This window comes from Alternaria arborescens (assembly GCF_004154835.1).
Source record: "Alternaria arborescens strain FERA 675 chromosome Unknown contig_22, whole genome shotgun sequence".
In the NCBI taxonomy this organism is placed as follows: Eukaryota; Fungi; Ascomycota; class Dothideomycetes; order Pleosporales; family Pleosporaceae; genus Alternaria; species Alternaria arborescens.
Genome location: NW_021167877.1, coordinates 344719 through 364846, shown reverse-complemented (window position 1 = coordinate 364846; position 20128 = coordinate 344719). Strand labels below are relative to the sequence as shown.

General features: G+C 51.0%; 4 protein-coding genes across 4 annotated transcripts; 3 read left to right on the top strand and 1 right to left on the bottom strand.

Moving 5' to 3' along the window:
- Positions 1–279: 279 nt before the first annotated feature.
- Positions 280–1044, bottom strand: AA0111_g8682 (hypothetical protein; the record flags this gene model as incomplete). Its single annotated transcript, XM_028655156.1, has 2 exons — positions 280–615; positions 829–1044. The coding sequence occupies 2 exons, from the start codon at positions 1042–1044 to the stop codon at positions 280–282; spliced, it is 552 nt and encodes a 183-aa protein (XP_028503803.1).
- Positions 1045–1293: 249 nt separating this feature from the next.
- AA0111_g8681 (Midasin) lies at positions 1294–15972 on the top strand (the record flags this gene model as incomplete). Its single annotated transcript, XM_028655155.1, has 1 exon — positions 1294–15972. The coding sequence occupies one exon, from the start codon at positions 1294–1296 to the stop codon at positions 15970–15972; it is 14679 nt and encodes a 4892-aa protein (XP_028503802.1).
- A 606-nt stretch (positions 15973–16578) lies between these two features.
- AA0111_g8680 (hypothetical protein) lies at positions 16579–18009 on the top strand (the record flags this gene model as incomplete). The annotated part of the gene is made up of 1 exon (XM_028655154.1): positions 16579–18009. One exon carries the CDS (start codon positions 16579–16581, stop codon positions 18007–18009), a length of 1431 nt encoding a protein of 476 aa, XP_028503801.1.
- Positions 18010–18473: 464 nt separating this feature from the next.
- Positions 18474–19833, top strand: AA0111_g8679 (hypothetical protein; the record flags this gene model as incomplete). The annotated part of the gene is made up of 2 exons (XM_028655152.1): positions 18474–18625; positions 18672–19833. 2 exons carry the CDS (start codon positions 18474–18476, stop codon positions 19831–19833), a joined length of 1314 nt encoding a protein of 437 aa, XP_028503823.1.
- Positions 19834–20128: the final 295 nt, after the last annotated feature.

Genomic DNA, 20128 nt, shown 5'->3' with positions numbered 1-20128 from the left:
AGAGTTCGAAGATGATGTCAATTGGAAATGGCTCCTAGAACAGTATGTGGGAGGAAGTTCATCCGGATTTCTGGCGTTCATCGGATCCATAAAGGTATTGTCACAGCATGAGCTAGGCGTTAGGGCAGAGATACCACGGGCTTGTCTTATGACGCCCACATTGTTATTGGAGTTTTGAGTATACTGAATACATCCATGATCATTCCAAACATATCTGTACACGCCCATGTGCAATGCTATGATACAGTATCCGTCTCTTCCTCGCTTCTGCACCGTCCCCTACTCCATAACAACCGTAGCACCCAGCGCCTTGAGGGTCTCAACAATCTTCTCTGCCTCCTCCTTTGGCACACCCTCCTTCATCATCTTAGGTGCTCCTTCAACAAACTTCTTGCTGTCCACCAAGCTCAATCCCAGCATGGCCTTGATCTCCTTGATGACCTTGGGTTTCGCGCCGGCGTCGAACTTCTCGAGCTTGAGGTTGAAGAGGGTCTTTTCTTGGGCAGCAGGTGCGGCTTCTTCCTCTTCGACGGGGGCTGCGGCTGCGGGGCCTGCGCCTCCTCCAGGACCGGCGACGAATCCGCCCATGGGCATGTCGGGGATGTTCAGGCGGGTCTTTGGTCGAAATGTTAGCATATATGCGTGTAGAGCTTTGACGTGCTGGTGGAGGCGGTCGTAATTCCAAATGTGCCAGAATCATCACCCAAGTCAGTAGACATAGACAGAACGACTACTATGGCATATCGCTTTGGGTTTTCATCGCATGCCACCAATATTCGGTTGACTGTCTGCCACCGCCACCTCCGCCCCACGTTGATGTATCCGTACCTTTAGTGTTGATACCAAGTCCGCAGTCTCCAACAGAGTCAATTGGCTAATCTGGTCCACGATTGTCGCAATCTTTGGGTTGGTCGGAGCTGCCGCATCTGATTGCCATCTCCGCTGTATCCTCTGCTGTGTGGCGCCAATCGTCGGTCGTACGTATGCGGACTGCTTTGCGGTGCAGATACAGCGCCTGAGCGCGCGAGATGCTGGTGCTGCCATTGTGCTGGACGAGAGGGCGTGGATCAATGATGATTGCACGTTGTGGTCGTGCCTGCCATCATGAGATTTTGCGGAGCGGATTACGACTAATCAGGTTACCGTCTTGGCGTTCTCAAAGACCCGCAAAAAAGTTAGAGAACTTCGAGGCACTCAGACATCGCCGCCACAACACCACCTTCCGGGCATATTGAAGCGTCGAAACTATGGGAAGGCGCCCCGAAAGCGAATCACGAATCAGTCCTTGCAGAAATGGAAGGAATTAATACTCGCAAGACCGGTGAAATGGTCAATATTAACGCGCTTGTTACCGAAGCGCTGAAGCCTGGATCGACGGACGATATTTTCGTTCAACATGGTGGACTCCTCACAGAGCTATGTGCGCGGTGGATACAGTCTGGCGCGAAGACCGACGCGAAAGTTGCAGCTTTTGGACGATTACTACCACTTGCGCCTCATCTCGCAGAGCACGTGGAACGATTTCTATCACATACGTCAGATTCGCCAGTGATTGGATCTAACGCTTCAAATCATGCGACCACAGCAATTCAGGATTCGGATTTAATAGAAGTTCTGTTGGGAACCTTCCGACTCCTCAGCTACGACTGCAAGAACTTTACCTACTATGTACGACCACTAGCTCTAGAGAGCCTTTTCCACCACTCGAGCCGCATTATGCGGTATCTGGCCATACGGACGCTTTGCATCTACGCGCACACAGCGGATTATGCAACCCAAGAGATCATCAAGAACTTTGTTGGAGACGGGGAGATTGAAGGCCCATGGGAAGGGCAACAAATCGACTACCGGTTCTTGTCGTTATGGGAAGAGAAGCGATGGAAAGATTTGCAAAAGAAGTTGAGCCAGACCAGTTCCACTGATGTGACTCAGGCAATAGCTGTGCAACAAGACCTCTCGCCATATACGGTCAACGTCAATGGTGTCTTGTTGCCTCGATTAGACGGTGCACCATCCCAGGAGAGGCCTACTGAGCTGGTTCCGACAGCTACTACAGAACAGAACCTGAAGAAAATCGCCTATGGACTTCTTGAATCTAGCCCAATCCTACTCACTGGACTCGCAGGCTCAGGCAAGACGCTTCTTACCCGCCATTTCGCGTGGCAACTTAACAAGCTGGATAAGATGGTTACCCTCCATCTGAATGAACAGAGCGACGCCAAACTATTAATTGGCATGTACACAACCGGAGCCAAACCGGGAACATTCGCATGGCGCGCAGGTGTGCTTACTACGGCTGTTCGAGAAGGAAGATGGATCTTCATTGAGGATCTCGATAGAGCACCAAACGAGGTCATCAGCACCCTTCTACCGCTCATCGAGCGCGGTGAGCTGCTCATACCTAGCAGAGGAGAGACCATACGAGCGGCACGTGGTTTCCGTATCATCGCGACCATGCGAAGCACCCTTAATCCACGGGGCCAAGAGATCATACCTCGTCAGAGTATGATCGGTCATCGATTTTGGAACTCAATTACTGTGCAAATGCCACAATTGGACGAATTCCGCCAAGTGATACACGCCAAGTATCCTGGGCTGCAGAAACACCTTTCCGGCATCATGGAAGTCTATGCGCGATTGATGGAGCTGTACTCAGATGCAAAGTTCTCATCCGAGAACGGCACGTCGCTTCGAGCCATGACGCCACGAGATTTGCTCAAGTGGTGCGATCGGATAGCGGTGCTTCTTGGACAAACTGCATCTTTCAACAATGCACAAAAGGACGACATATTCATGGAGGCATTCGACTGCTTTGCGGGAAGTCTCCGCACCGAGAGCGCACGGCTGAAGGTCATGTCATGTGTGGCTGAAGAGTTACATATCGATCCCCAGCGACGTGATCACCTACTACGAAATCGTGAAATCAAGCTTCAGGTACCTTCGAAGATCACGGCATCTGCTACTATCCAAATCGGACGAGCGAGACTGTCCAAGCATAAGTCTTCGAAGAAACTTGGCTCAGGGCGACCGTTTTCAACCAACGACTACACTCTACGGCTACTCGAGAAGGTAGCTGTAGCAGTCGATCGCCAAGAGCCACTTCTATTAGTGGGTGAGACGGGAACCGGAAAGACTACATGCATTCAGTATCTGGCTGAGCAGCTTGGCCGAAAACTGGTAGCTTTCAATCTGTCACAGCAAAGCGAGAGTGGCGACTTGCTTGGTGGATTCAAACCTGTCAATGTGCGCAGTCTAGTAATTCCCCTCAAGGACGAATTTGATGAGATCTTTGATACTACGTTCTCGAGAAAGAAGAATCTACGGTTCATGGAAATGCTCGGGAAACGCGTCGCAAGAGGCGAGTGGAAGCGCGTGTGTGCACTCTGGCGCGAGGCACTGAAGATGGTAGACGCCGCCCGGAAGTCGCACGAATCACAAACGTCGTCTCCAGATCCCGACGGTGGTCAGCCAAAGAAGAAGCGGAAGATGGACTCATTACCTGTCAACTTTCCAACTGCTCGATGGGAGAAATTCGCAACCGACCTCCATGACCTAGAGGCACAGCTCTCTAGTGGCTCAGAGGCATTTGCTTTCTCTTTTCTGGAAGGCAATATCGTCAAGGCAGTCAGGAATGGTGACTGGGTACTTCTTGACGAGATCAATTTGGCATCCTCAGATACTTTAGAGGCGCTTACTGATCTCTTGGGCGGAGGACCAGATGGAAATCCATCGATACTGCTAACAGAGACTGGCAACGTTGAACGAGTGGTCGCGCATCCCAACTTCAGAGTGTTCGCCGCGATGAACCCGGCAACCGATGTAGGCAAGAAGGATCTGCCGTCAGGCATCCGATCACGGTTCACGGAGCTTTATGTTGAGAGTCCAGACAGTGATGAGAAGAGCTTGCGCAATATTGTGGAGAAGTATCTGGGTGGTGATGGGACAGATCCAGCAATAGTACGAGTAGCACGCGATGTCACTACACTGTATCTCGACATCCAAAGGCTCGCCAAAGCCAATATGCTCGTGGATGGCGCTGACCAAAAAGCTCACTTCAGTCTACGAACATTGACACGAACACTGTCATACGCCAGGGATATTGCACCTCTCTGCACCCTCCGTCGAGCCTTGTATGAAGGGTTCCACATGAGTTTCTTGACATTCCTAGGAAAGGCTTCTGAAGATCTAGTCGCGCCACTCATCACCAAACACCTGTTCCCTCAAAAAGCTTCCATGAAGGCTGAGCTCGGAAAGCCCCTTCAGCAACCTTCGGATGGTCGAGGCTACGTCAGACAAGGCCACTATTGGCTACGGCAAGGTGTACATGATGTGGAAGAGCAGTCGCACTACATCATCACCCCTTTTGTTCAACGCAACATGAACAACCTCATCCGAGCCGCTTCTACACGAAAGTACCCAGTGTTAATTCAAGGACCCACTTCGTCCGGTAAGACAAGTATGATCGAATATCTCGCCAAACGATCAGGGAATAAGTTCGTCCGTATCAACAATCACGAGCATACCGACTTGCAAGAGTACTTGGGCTCGTATATCTCTGGTGCTGACGGAAAGCTCACATTCCAGGAAGGTATTCTGGTGCGAGCACTTCGTGAAGGCCACTGGATTGTCCTAGACGAGCTCAACTTGGCACCCACAGACGTTCTGGAAGCCCTCAATCGCCTGCTCGACGACAACCGGGAACTTCTCATTCCGGAAACACAGGAGGTTGTTCGGCCGCATGAGGACTTCATGCTCTTTGCCACGCAAAATCCGGCTGGATTGTATGGAGGACGCAAAGTTCTATCACGAGCTTTCCGTAACCGATTTCTGGAATTACACTTCGACGACATACCGGTAGAAGAGTTGACTGAAATTTTACATCGCCGCACTATGATCCCGGAAACATGGTGTAAACGGATCGTGAAAGTCTATCGGGAACTTTCTACACTTCGACAAGAGAATCGCATCTTTGAGCAGAAGAGTTTCGCAACGCTACGAGACTTGTTCAGATGGGCACAACGAAAAGCAGACACCGTGCAGGATCTTGCAAACAATGGTTACATGCTTCTTGCAGAGCGTGTGCGCAAAGAGGAAGAGCGAGTCGCTGTCAAGAAGATCCTGGAAACCGTGATGAGCGAGAAGGGCCCCAAAGTGACGATTGACGAAGAGCGGTTGTTCAGTCCCGACAGCTTGTCGAATATTGAGGGACTTAGCAATGGTGTGACCAAAGTCAACACTGCTGTTGTTTGGACACGCGCGATGCGTCGCCTTTCTGTCCTTGTTGCACATGCTATCCGTAACAATGAACCCGTCCTACTTATTGGAGAGACGGGTTGTGGAAAGACGACCGTCTGCCAACTGCTCGCTGATCAGTTCAACAATCGACTTCACATCGTCAACGCACACCAGAACACAGAGACTGGCGATTTGATAGGTGCCCAACGACCCATCAGGAACCGAGCTGCCATCGAAGACTCTGTGAGGGAGCAGGTGCTCCAGGCACTCACAGGAATCTCAAGCGAAAGCCTGCAGAGCGATCCGACTTTGCTGAGCTCCGAAGAACTTATGGCGTTGTACGATAAAGTCGCGAAAGAATCGCCTGATTCTTTCCCTGACGAGGTTCGCAAATCTATACTGGTCGGCCGAGTCAAGGCCAGTGCCTTGTTTGAATGGGCAGATGGTAGCTTGGTACATGCGATGAAACAAGGTCACTACTTCCTCCTTGATGAGATCTCTCTGGCTGATGACTCTGTTCTCGAGCGTCTGAACAGTGTTCTTGAACCTTCACGGAGTCTACTGCTTGCAGAGAAGGGTCCTGTTGACTCGCACATTACAGCTAGCGACGGATTTCAGTTCCTTGCAACTATGAACCCAGGTGGAGATTATGGTAAGAAAGAGCTCTCGCCAGCCCTTCGGAATCGCTTCACGGAGATATGGGTTCCTGCAATGTCAGATCTTGATGACATCTTGGAAATCGTACGATCGAAGTTGAAACCTAGCCTAAGTCACTTCGCTGGGGCCATCGTTTCATTCTCACAGTGGTTCAACGACAAGTACAACACCTCCGTCGCGTCTTCGATATCAATTCGTGACACTCTAGCATGGGTGTCTTTCATTAACGACATGAAGCACGACGATCCTATATTCGGTGTCGTACACGGTGCGGCAATGGTTTTCATCGATACACTTGGAGCCAACCCAGCAGGCTTGCTTGCCATCTCTGCAGCCACGATCGATGACGAGAAGACGTCATGTCTGCATCACCTGAGCAAGCTCCTGGGTCAAGACATCGCACCCATGTACTTTGGAGCCATTGACATTGCGAGCACTGAGCATTCGTTCCGATTGGGATCTTTTTCTATCCCCAAGTTCTCGTCGGCAGCCTCGCAGGCGTCGAACTTCGCGCTGGAAGCACCGACAACTCGTTCCAATGCGATGCGTGTGATCCGCGCCCTACAGCTTCCAAAGCCAATCTTATTGGAGGGTAATCCTGGTGTGGGTAAGACTACGCTAGTCACTGCTCTGGCTAAAGCTATCGGCAAGCCTTTGACGCGTCTCAATCTTTCCGAACAAACGGACCTTATGGATCTATTCGGATCAGACGTGCCTGTCGAAGGAGGCTCTGCCGGTACTTTTGCTTGGCGTGACGCGCCGTTCCTCAAAGCCATGAAGAATGGTGATTGGGTACTTCTTGACGAGATGAACCTGGCGTCACAGTCCGTACTTGAAGGTCTCAACGCCGTCCTTGATCATCGTGGGGAGGTCTATATCTCCGAGCTGGACCAAACATTTCATAAGCACCAAGACTTCAGGGTCTTTGCCGCGCAAAATCCGCACCACCAGGGCGGTGGCCGTAAGGGACTACCCGCATCCTTCGTCAACCGATTCACTGTCGTGTATGCCGACGTTTTCCGTCCAGAAGACCTTACCCTCATTTGTAACAAGGTTTTCCCTGGCATCGAGGAGCACGAAGTGGCTAAGCTTATCCGATTTGTGGCAGAGTTGGACGACCAAGTGGTCAATCGACGCGCATTCGGTACCCTTGGCGCACCTTGGGAATTCAACCTGCGTGATACCCTACGCTGGCTGCAGCTTCTCACCTCGAAAGATTTTCCAGGTTCAGCACGCGACTTCTTGGACACTATTTTCGCCCAGCGCTTCCGCTCAGAGAGCGATCGTTTCCGGCTACATAGAGTATTTGAGAACCAGTATGGCGTCCACCAGCCACGCATCAGTCTCTTCCACAATCTGAGCACACAGGCTATTCAAGTCGGCCTAGGCTTGCTACCACGCGACACTGCACTGACCCGACCAGATCCTATGTCAACCCTGCGCTCCTCGCAGCTAGGTCCAATGGAAGCTCTTTTGGTCAGCGTCAAGCAGAATTGGCCAGTCATCATCGTTGGTCCACCGGGCTCGGGTAAGACTGCTATGATCAATCAATTAGCAGGCTTTGTCGGTACAGACCTGATCACCTTCTCCATGAACGCAGATGTTGACGCCATGGATCTGGTTGGTGGGTATGAGCAGTTGGATCCCACACGGGAAGTCCATCGATACCTTGAGCAGGCGGAAGAAATCATCCGAAGACATCTCGCGACCAGCACAACACATTCGGCCGTGCATCTTCGACTATTAGAATATCTTCAAGCTAGCTCCTTCACGAGCGACAGTGGTGGTGCGGTACAGTTTCTCGAAAGCCTTGCAGGACTCAGCCCTGAAGCGTCTGAGCTGGCCCACAAGCTGCACTCGTCACTCCAGGCTTCCCATCAACAAATCGATGGCGCACGTTTCCAATGGGTCGATGGAATCCTTATCCGCTCGCTTGAGCAGGGCAAATGGCTCGTGCTTGACAACGCAAACCTGTGCTCAAGCGCTGTTTTGGATCGATTGAACTCGCTACTGGAGCCCAACGGCTACCTTTCAATCAACGAACATTCCACAGATGATGGCGAAGCACGCATCGTGCGCCCACACCCAAACTTCCGTATTTTCATGACCATGGATTCGAAATACGGAGAGCTGTCAAGAGCAATGCGGAACAGAGCTGTCGAGATATGTTTGCTGGAAGGCGATGATAAGGCTATTCAAAACGATCGACCGGTGGTACAATATCCGCTTGACTCCACTATGTACCGGTATCGCCAATTTCAAGAACACGAAAACCATCTGTCGGCAACTTTGGAACAACGTTTCGAGCATTTGGGACTCCAGGACAACGACTTGTTGGCAGGTTTTACCAAGCAAGCACGACAAGGTCTTGTATTGAGTTCCTCTGTGCTACCGAATGGAGCCAATGATCATGACTACACACAGCCATCACCCGTGGTAGTCCAAACAGGTATCGATCACCGAATTCAGCGATTTTCTGGGTTCCTGGAGACAACATGGAAACCACATGCGACGAAGGTTTACAACAAGCTAGGAACAGAGGAGCTGATAAGACTACGTTCTTACCATCCCTTGAACAACGAGCTGTTGCTCAATCATACGGAAGAATCGAGAACACTGAATGTCTGGAGTGCGTCCATGTACGAGGTCATGTTTGATCTGTACAACATGCAACAGGCTATCCAAGACCTCCCATCCGCTCGATTCGAACGCCGCAAAGAGAGGCAGAAGCTGCCGGCGTTCCTGCATGCATACTGGCAAGGCATGGTCAAAGTCGCGGAAGGCTTTTGGAATGCGCTTCAGCAAGATCAGCAATTCGACATTGCTTTCCTTAAGCCATTGCGAACGTTGTTCTGGGCCTTCCACACTCTCACTACTGCCTCCACGTTCGATCGTGCCACTTTCCAGACATATCTGAAGATGCTGGCATCAGCTACTCCCGCCATAGCTGGGGAATCAGGTTCTCTCATACAATCTATGAGTAATGCACTCTCCAAGCAGATCGCTGTGTTTGGGTCTGACGTTCAGCTCACCACTGGCATGGGCATGGAACATATCTGGCGCGTCTTCAAAGCCTCTACGCCCACGACCCACAGTCAGCTGAATGCTATCTTGGAACTGGAAAGCTTGGCTGACAGACTTGATGCGGTTATGTGGCAGTCAACTCTACGCGTGGATGAGATGGTACAGCTACGCGAAAGAGTCGCTAGCTCCTTAAGCCTCGTTCGAAAGAATCAAGTAGATGCCAAGGAACTTATCACAGGTCTCAGTATAGCGATTCATGATCTGGAGCAGAACATTGGCGAAGACAACATGTTGATCACTCCATACTTCGAGAACGAATTTGAGGGTCTCTGTCAGTTCCTAGACATCGCGCGTGACGATACCGATACCGAACGGGATGTATCGCTTACAGCAGCTGTTGTAAACACCCGCGCAAAGTCAGCCCTATTTGCCCGACGTGCAACCAAACTCGTAGATCTCGCGTTTGGGCGATCTTATCATGGATCGGTGCATTTCACCAAGTTGTATCGCCATCTCGGGCTGACGCGCAAGTCGGCGAACGCTATGGTACTTCAAGGCCGGTTTCACACTGCAGTACTTGGAAAACTGTATGGTGCTGATGAAGTTCAGCTGGCACAGCTCGACCGGTTCGAGACAGAATTACAAGTCCTCTCCCAACAGGTATCACTCGATGCTGGCCGCATAACGAAAGACCAAAATGTCGCGCTGGACCTACTTTACAAGGATATTTATAATGAGATCATCTCATCGCACTCCAATATAGTTGTTGAGACGGCGAGTGGGGGCTCTGCTATAGTATCCTCGGATGCCAATATTCCCGATGTCTATCGATCGACTCTAGAGACTGGCATCGCAAATTGCGCCCGATCGCCCGATTCTGTTATCAACTCAGCAGCGTGGATTCACTTGGGTCTTCTGGGCTTACAGTTGTATGTCCCAAATTATCCACACGACCCCGCACTCAGACCTATGATCGAACGCGATATGTTCACCGCGGAGAAAGGTTCTCTTCTGAAAGCACTTGGTGCGTTGAGGATGTTCCAGGTTGACTCTACTGGACAAGACACAAGCTTCCGTATCCGACAAGTCGAAGATGTGATCAACAACATGGGTCAAGAGCCACCTGTGCCAGCTATCGTTCGACCTGCTATCTCAGAGCTCGATGATCTTCAAGGCGAGTTTACGAACTTGCTAAGCACCATTCAACCTCTTTTGAACCAGTCAATGTCAGTACAAGAAGCGGCCCATGACATCACTTTGCAGCAAAACATCCTTCGAATTATCCAGCGACTCACGGAAGGATATCGGGGATATGACGACATCACAGATATCGCAGTCGGCTTTCTCACCTGTCTGCAGATTGGCCTTAACATGGGTCAGAGAGAAGAAGAGAAAAATGTCGAGAGCAATGTCACCAAGAGCTTGGCATACATATCGTCGGAGACGCCTTTCTTCGGTCGATCCAAGCCAATGGAGAGATCGGAATCGGTGTTGCAGATCATGGAAGAAGGCCTGGCTCAGCGCGAACATGCTATCGACCTCAGGTGGCACACTTTGAATTACTTGCTCGTGCTGAGCAATACTGATCCGGCTGCTATGACTACACCTGTAGCCAGAAATCTACTGCATGATCTGTTCGCTAGCTTGTACAGTGATTGGAAAACCAAGCTAGTTCAAGACCAGGAGAAAGAGGCGCAAAACTCAAGTCTGTACACTTATCGTGGAATGGATGACGACGAAGTTGACGAGGACCCGACACTGTTTCCGGACTACGACGCAGACCAGGAGGACGAGATCAAGCCAACCAGATTGCCCTCTAACTCTCGCGACTATGCCATCAAACTTGCCAACTTACATGCCGAGCTCTTCGTTCAGGGCAGGCACGCCTCGGACTCCATCAAGGCGCTACTAGAATGGTGTGCTACGGAACTCAATCGTATATCGGGTAGCAAGAGCCATGGCAGCAAGCACGAAGACGTCTTGCCAACCATCTATCTTGCGCTAGAGAAGAAGATCAACGCGCTGTCAACCGCCAGCACAGCGAGAACCTACAATTTCTACTTCGATGCCAATCTTTCGGAAGCCAAGCGTCTCATCACACTTATTCACCGCATTCAGGCGCGTTACCGCCAGATCCGCAGAATCTGGCCTGAACACGCGACCCTCTCCGAGGTTCTACGCACGTGCGATGAAGCACTTGAATTCCGGCATGTCGACCCAGTCGCAAAATTCATCACCAAGGCTGAGAAACTCTATGCTTACATGCATGAATGGCAGAAAGTCGCCAGCAAAGAATACAATACCGCAAACGTATTTGACGATCTTACTAAGCTCCTAGTCAGCTGGAGAGAGCTTGAACTTACCACTTGGGCTCGACTGTTCGACATGGAAGAGGAAAAATACCGTGACGATGCTAAGAGTTGGTTCTTTGTCGCGTATGAAACGATCATTGCTGCATCAGAGAGCAGCGAGGATGAGAAGAGCCTGCAGACGCATGTCAAGAACTTACTCAAGTCTTTGGAAGGTTTCTTCGAGGCGACCACGCTTGGTCATTTCGAGCAGCGAATTAAGCTTTTAAGACAGCTTCGCCAACACGCAGCTATGCGCATGCAAGATGTCGATGCCTTCACGATTGTGCATGCCGCACTAGACAACTTCCTCGCCTACTACTCGCGTCTTGAGAAACCAGTGCACGAAACTCTTACCAAAGGTCGCCAAGCCCTGGAAAAGCAAATCACCGATGTCATCAAGCTTGCAAGCTGGAAGGATACGAACATCGAGGTCTTGAAGCAAAGTGCGAAAGCTAATCATCGCAAGTTGACAAAACTTGTCCGCAAGTTCAGAGCATTGCTTAATCGTCCTGTGTCTGGCGTAATGAACGCAGGCTTCCCAGATGAAAGTCATCTGCTGCATGGCATCTCTTTGGAGAATGTCATCACTGCTACGAACCCTAAGGCGCTAGAACTCTGCGCAACCAAAATTCCCGGATGGGATGAGAGACCTACTCGCTTCAAGAATCTTGCTGTCACGGTCTCGATGATGCGCAATCTCACAACGCCAAAGACTGCCACTGTTGACGGCGCATCATACATCAGCGAATTTATTACTGACCTATCAGGCTCTATCATCGAGCTACAGAAGGCTACTCCCACTACGCTCACAGAGGAAAACAAGGCATCCGTGCAACATCTCAAGACCCAAAAGCGCAAGCTCTACGCCGATACGATGAAACTGCTGCGGCAGATGGGTATCAACTCAAACCTGAGTGTGGACACCTTGGCAAAGCAGGATGAGCTTTCGACAATACTCTCAACTGTATCTCTGGTGAAAGGGAGTGAGAGCATTGGTCATGCCGCTGAGTATCATCTACACAAAGCTCTCAATATCATGCCTCAGGTCCGCGCAGTTACGAGGGAACACTCTGGTGATCTGACCGCAAACGATGTTTCAAGGAGTATTGGTTACTTGGAGGGTTTGTTGCATGCCTCTATCCGGCAGCGCAATGTGCTCAGCAAGGCTGCACGCAGTCTCGAACTGATCAATGCGCCAATGGCGCTTGTCGCCGACCTGTGCCAATTGGAGCACGACCAATCAACACTGGTATCAGAACACGTAGATGTATCTGGCTTCGTACAGCCGCAGCTTCGTTGGCTCGCTGCCATGCTCCAAACTGCAAGCGACGTAGTGAATGCGCAAGCCAGGCTTGGGAAGACGACTGAGCTTGATGCGTTGATCCGCGACTTGCGCGCTTGGGCCAGCACTGCCCAAGGCCTTGCTGATGCATACGACAAATCGCCAAAGCTGCCGCTCAACGTACAGTCCTTGGCTTACCAAGAAGTCAACGATTCCGTTCAAACTTTCCTATCAGAACTTCAAAGAGTTTTCGGCGTTTACGCTACTAACAGCGACATTGCGAGGACTGTACTTCAGCAGGTCGAACCGTTCCTATTCTGCTATCCTGCTACCAACGCTGTACAGTCTTCCGACAGTCTGCGCATATCAGTTGAGGCTCATGCCAAAGATATACTCACTTCTCTGGATCTCGTCCTAGGTTCAATGCAAGATGTGCAGGCTGCAATGACGGGCATTCCTGCCTCAACGGATGACGCGTCCTGGCTCCTTAAGGAGGAGCAAGCTCTTTCGGCTGCGCTGATGGCCCTGCACGCTCCTCACATCAGTGAAACATTGCAAACACTTCTCGACAAGATGCAACATCTTCATGAGGATGCTAACTTACAAGGGATAATCGCTTTGTTCACTTCCGTCAAGCCCATTCTAGACCAATACGTGGCAACGCACAAGTATATCGTCAACCGTTTCGACGCTCTACATGCATCCACTGCAAACCTACTTCACCGTCTCTCGAAGTCGTTCATCCAAATCGGCACGCAAGGCTTCTGTCAACCTCCAGAGAAGTCGAATGACCCGCAGAAGGGCAAAGATGATAAGCTTGAGTCTGGTACTGGCCTTGGTGAAGGAGAAGGCGCTGAAGATATCTCCAAAGACATCGAGGACGACGAAGATCTCGAGGATCTGGCACAAGAGCAGAAGGGCGAACGTGAGGGAAGTATCGAAGAACAGGAAGATGCAGTCGATATGGGCGAGCAAGAGATGGAGGGTGAGACAGAGGAGGTAGGAGAGAAGGAGGATAAGGGCGACGAGTCTGGTGAGGAAGGAGACGACGATGCGCAAAGTGAAGTTGGCAGTGTCGATGATCTCGGCCCTAGTGCTGTAGACGAGAAAATGTGGGACGATGGAGGCAAGGAAGATGACGCCAAGGACAAAGAAGGAAAAGACGACGTAGGAACCGAAGACCAAGAAGAGCAGGTTGCTGCCGAGAAGAAGGAGGAAGAGAAGAGCGGCGAGGACAAAAAGGAAGAAGCGGAAGATGAAAAGAAAGAGGGCGAAGGAGAAGAGGAAGACATGGAGATGGAAGGCGAGGATCAGGAAGAGAACGTGGGTGCTGGTGAAAAAGAGCAGATGGATCCCCACGCAAAGGAAGAGGAGACATTGGACTTACCAGAAGACTTGAACATGGATGGTCAAGACGACGAAGGCAAAGAAGACGACGATCTTGGCGATATGGACATGGGTGACGATCTGCCTGAAGACGAGATGGATCCGGAGGTCGATCCTGGCCAGCCAGATACCATGGAGGAAGACATTGGCCCTGAGCAAGAAGGCGAGGATGAGAAAGACACGACTGGTCATGTTGAAGATGAGGAACAGCCAGAAGGTGAGCAAGAAGATGAAGGTGACGAGCCCATGGACGACGATGACGCCATTCCTCTTCCAGATGAAAACATGCCAGAAGATGAAGTTCGTGATCAAAAAGATACCGACCAAGCCGATCCCAATGCAGAAGCTGGTGCAGGTACCGAAGCCAACGAGGAAGCACACAAGAACAAGAATGAGCAAGCTTCCGCAAGTGCCGCAAACCAGGACGAAGGTCAAGAGGGAGAATCTGCCGAGCAGCAACAAGCACCAACGACCGAAGACGGGCAGCTTGGACAAACAGCCGCACCAGACGCCGGCGGACACGGAGAGCAGCCTGAGGAGTCGAAAGAAACGCAATCTTTCAAAAAGCTGGGCGATGTGCTTGAGAAGTGGTACAATCAACAGAAGCAGATTCAAGACGCCCAGGAGAAGGATGAAAAGCAGGCTCAGCAGATAGACAAAGAGATCGACATGGCTGACGCGGACTTTGAGCATCTCGGCGATGAAGAACAGCAAGCTGATACACAAGCATTGGGTACCGCGACAGAAGACCAAGCGAAAACTCTGGATCACGACATGGCGCTTCCAATGAATGAAGAGGAAGATAAGATGCCGACTCGGCCGGAAGACAAGGACGAAGAGATGATGGAAGCTGATAAAGACACCGAGATGGAGGAGCCTGAGACGCAAGATCAAGACGAAGAAGCTCAGCAGCCGCAGTCGAACGCTATGGAAGGTCAACCGCAAGCTTTCGTCGGCGAACAAAGACCCTTCCCCGACCAAGAAGACGAAGACATGGCTGATGCTGTCGAACTTGACAAAGACACTTCTTCTACAGTGTCCTCTGCAGACAACATTGAAGCCCAGCTCTCGCTCACCCACCTTGAACCATCCGCCATGGACCCCACGTCCGCACGTGCCCTCTGGCTGGCCCACGAAGCGTCGACGCATTCGCTTTCCCAACAACTCACAGAACACCTCCGCCTCATTCTCGCGCCAACTCTCGCTACAAAGCTCCGCGGCGACTTCCGCACGGGAAAGCGGCTCAACTTAAAGCGCATCATCCCCTACATCGCTTCAGGCTACAAGCGGGACAAGATCTGGCTACGACGCAGTATGCCAAGTAAGAGGAGCTACCAAGTCATGATCGCGTTAGACAACAGTGGCAGTATGGCCGACAGTGGTGCAAGTGGTCTCGCACTCAAAACCCTAACACTAGTTACCCGCTCGCTATCGATGCTGGAAGTTGGTGAAGTCAGCGTCGTGGGCTTCGGGGACGAAGTGAACGTCGCGCATGACTTTGACAAGCCATTCACTTCCGAAGCGGGTGTACGCGTCTTCGAGCAATTCGGTTTCGATGCTAAGAAAACAAATGTCCGTGGTCTGGTTGACAAGAGTCTTGAGCTATTCAAGGATGCTCGTCAAAAAGGATCAAGTTCAGCAGGTGAAGACCTCTGGCAATTGATGCTCATCGTCAGTGATGGTCTTTGCGATGACCATGCCGAGATCCAGCGTCTTGTTCGTAAAGCACAAGAAGAGCGTGTAATGATCGTCTTCATCATTATCGATAGCTCGGCCGCTGCTCCTTTCGTACCGGTACCAGCGCCATCTGACAACCCAGGTGCCCAGCCGCCGGCGCCTGCGAAGGACCAAGCGAAAACCTCTATCTTGGACTTGCAGTCTGCTGTGTTCACCCCCGAGGGCAAGATTGTGAGGTACAAGTATATGGAGCAGTTCCCATTCAGGTATTACCTTGTCGTTAGAGATGTCAGAGAGTTGCCAGGAGTGTTGGCCGGAGCATTGAGACAGTGGTTTGGAGAAGTTGCTGGAAGTGTTTAGTGGAACACATGATGTATAGTGGCCAACGCACGCGCATGAAGCGGAGTTTGGGCTACCATAGGTGTTTTTGCATTCATGGAGTTGCACTGTGTTGGCGTTCTGGGTCTGGAAAATAGCTGGTGTATAGTACTAAATTTATTCTCGTACATGTTTACAATTCACGTGTCCTCTCCAACGCACAGACAAATAACCGGCACTCTATGGACAGGGCCTCCAGTAATTATGAAAGCACATTCTACATCCCCGTGACGTGATGAATCTGAGCGTAAGTCCGAAGAACCTGGCGGGTAACTCGATTAGGCTCACGATTTGATTACATAATGACACTCGGCAATCGTCGGCTGTATATCTGTGACTGTACTGCCTTATGATATGTCTCGTATCTTACTTTTCCGATCGTATGTTCCGACGCTCAGTTCGCTGCATTCTCGGACCTGGGAACTCGGATGAATTTCCATATTCTTGAGATCTGCGCGGCTCACTTTCCTGGGCTTAAACACCTACCGTCGTCAAACCAGTGCAGCCTGTATCCATCTCATCATCCTTCATAGATCCGTCATACATCTCTTGGATGCTGAGCCTGTCTCCCTATCACCGACAGATCCAATGGGTCGACTGAACCTTGATGCGTTCGGCTCGGTTGCATTCGTGTGGAAGACGCTGGGTCTACCACAGGAAGCTCTCAACTCATTACATTTACCTTTAGATGCCAAATGCCTACCGTCCTCTTTTAAAGTCGACATTCTCGCACAATCCACCATTGCAACGTCTGCATTGGCGGCAGCTCTACTTTGGTCCGTTCGGAACGCATCCCCAATACCTCGGGTCACGGTTCCAGCCGAGCACGCGTGTGTCGAGTTCAAATCTGAACGACTGTACACTGTCGACGGGAAGTCCGCGTCCCCACCCTGGGATGCTATTGGTGGATTTCACAAAGCATCTGATGGATATGTGAGGATACACGATTCTTTCCCGAATCATCATCAGAACGCACTACATGTGCTAGGACTTCCACCAAATGCGACGAAAGAAGATGTCACTCGAGAAGTTTCGAAATGGAAAGCTGTGGAATTGGAGACCGAAGCATGGCGACGTGGAGCAGTAATCGCTGCGCTACGATCTATCGATCAATGGGAGGCTTTACCCCAAGCCAGCGCTATCACGGATACCCCTGTTCTCTTCGAGAGAATTGCACACTGTGAGCCGCATATGCCACCGCAGCCAACAACGGAAATGACGAACAAGTGCCTACACGGTGTTCGCGTTATCGAGATGAGCAGAGTTATAGCCGCACCAGTGGCTGGAAAAACACTAGCTGCGCATGGGGCCGACGTTATATGGATCACATCGCCATCTTTGCCTGATCTTCCTGATCTAGATATCGACCTGTCGCGCGGTAAGCGCACAGTACAGCTCGATATCAAGAAGCCTGAAGATAAGGCTAAGCTGCTAGATCTACTCTCCACAGCCGACGTTTTCCTCCAGAGCTATCGTCCTGGAAGCCTAGCGGCAAAAGGTCTCAGTGCGGCAGAGTTGATGGAAGCGAACCCAAGACTGATCGTGGCAAGTCTCAGCGCTTACGGCCCTGAAGGTCCTTGGTCTGAAAACCGTGGGTTTGATTCACTTGTGCAAACTTGTTCCGGTATTAATGTGGCAGAGGCCGAGCACTATGGCGCTAATGAGCCGATGCGCGTCCTGCCCTGTCAAGCATTCGATCATGGAGCTGGTTATCTTTTGGCGACCGGAATCATAGCTGCATTATACAAACGCGCCACTGATGGGGGCGCCTACGAGGTCAGCGTATCCTTAGCTGCTGTCATGAAATATATGCGGTCCTTAGGCCGATACGATGGCAAAAGTGGATTCGACCGGAAAGATTTTCAGAAGCCGGAGGATGTCAAGCAGTATCTAGCATCGCGACACACACATCTTGGGGTCCTCGAGGCAGTAAGACACTCCGCCTGCATTGAGGGCCTGTCCGTCGGTTGGGACATCATGCCGAAACCATTGGGTAGTGATACGGCGGGTTGGCTTTGAGGGTCCGACAACATAGTGCTTGATATGATAGCACTGCATTCATGACGAGTATACTTGAATATCAATATCTGTCTCATCGATTTGATATTGAATGAACGAGGTACGTTGCCCTAGAAATCTTAGCTATCTACGATCAGCTCCGAGGAGCCAAGCGACATGGTACCGTCATCTTGAAGATCCGCAGTCGAGCGACCGTGATCGTGTTGTCCTGATTGTGACAAGCGTAGGTGTTGTGCATTATGTTGTATGGACGCATCCGGAGTGGTTGCAACATGCGTCCCAAAGGCGACTTCGCAGATACAGTCGCTGTGGAACCATTGACGTCATCCTCGCCCGCGTACCTGCATTAGCCCTCGCCCCTCTCCAAGCCATCCACGTCTGCCACTATTGTTCATCCTAGACGTTTTATCGACTCACTGCCTGGTAACCAGTCGGAAACTCCTTCGCCAATCAGCACCAACATCATGGCTGAAATCGCAGCAGGCGCTTATGTCGCTGCGGAAGTGGTTGAACACACCGCGGAAGCAGGCTACGCTGCTTACATCGTCTCCAAGCCAACGCTCCCTCTCAAGGTTACCTTTACACGCATAGCCACAGCAACAGGTGATACTTCGGCGTATGTACCTTACTATTTCTGTAGCCAGAACCCAGCTGACTTTCAGACGCTCGTTGGCACGCTCCAATCACACAGTCACAGTGATCGGTAACAAAGCTTATGTTTTCGGTGGCGACACTGCGAACAATGTTCTTGCCAGCAACCATGTGCATATCGTCACTCTTGAGCATTCTGGGAAACCAGAGATGGACTATAGTATCATCCCAGCTTTGCCAACATCTGAGGGTGGGAATACACCTACAGCAAGATCGAGTCATGCAGCCTGCGCATTTCATGGGAATGTAGCCGTATACGGCGGTAGCGACGATAATGGCGGTCTGATCGATGAGCAATCCTCTGTTTGGCTCTTCAGCCCCGAGAGGAAAAGCTGGGATATTTTGCAACCATCAAAAGGAGATGTCGAAACAGGAGACATTGGCCCAGGCCCACGTCGCAATGCCCAGCTTTTTGCGCATGATCAGCACCTGATACTGTTTGGTGGAGTGGATGGCTCTGGTGACAACGCATCAGATCTATGGCAATTCGACATCGCTGCGCGCTACTGGACGCAGCTTCCGACAGCACCAGTCGCAACATCGAATGCTGCACTAGCGAACGGTCAACTATGGCTGATATCTGGTTCCGACCCTATGAGCAGTCAGCTGCATCACATCAGCGTCTCCTCGTCGAGTGAAGAGAGAAAGTGGGAGTCTTTCACGTTTCCAACCAACCCACTAGCACCAGGCCCTCGTGCACGGCATGATGGAGCGTTACTGCCGGTAACTACTGGCTGGGGTAGAAACTACCTTGTCTATCTCCTTGGAGCTCGTAACAACTCCTCTGCTGATGTTTCGAACACTGAGCCAGAAGATCCCAAGCATGCGGATGAGGTCACTCAGTTCAGCGACACCTGGGTCCTCCAGATACCTTCAAGTGACTTGGAGGCTAAGCCATCTATGACGCTCAAGAACGCTATCAATCCAGCAAAAATCAAAGATGCTATCAGGTCTGCCTTGGGTGCTGATACAGGGCATCTGTCCTGGGCAGAGGCGGTAGTACAGCTACCTTCAGACAAGCAACTGGAGGAAGAAGATGGCAAGCTGCATCCTGGTCCGAGAGCATTTTTCGGTGCGGATGTTATGGAGACAGGCAGTAGTCTAATCTTCTGGGGTGGAGTGGACGCAAAAGGTGAGAGGGTTGGTGATGGATGGATCGCGAGGTTTGAGTGAGCAATGAGATATCCAAGGACATGTGTTCTGATGGGGGCTGCAAAAGCGCATAATTACATTCGAGTTACCTATGTGCATCTTCTTGTGCATCTATCGATGATGTCCATCATTGAACCGTCCTTGCCATATCCTGGACTTCCATGAGCTGGATGCGATCAAAGCTTGCGCCAGCATGTGAAGGTTACAAGAAGTATATATTGGAAGGGATGTGATATGAATAATGAAGAAAGTGACTATGTACTGGTGCAGAAGAGATATCAACTGATGGAGTAGATGATGCTTTCCGAAGACGGAT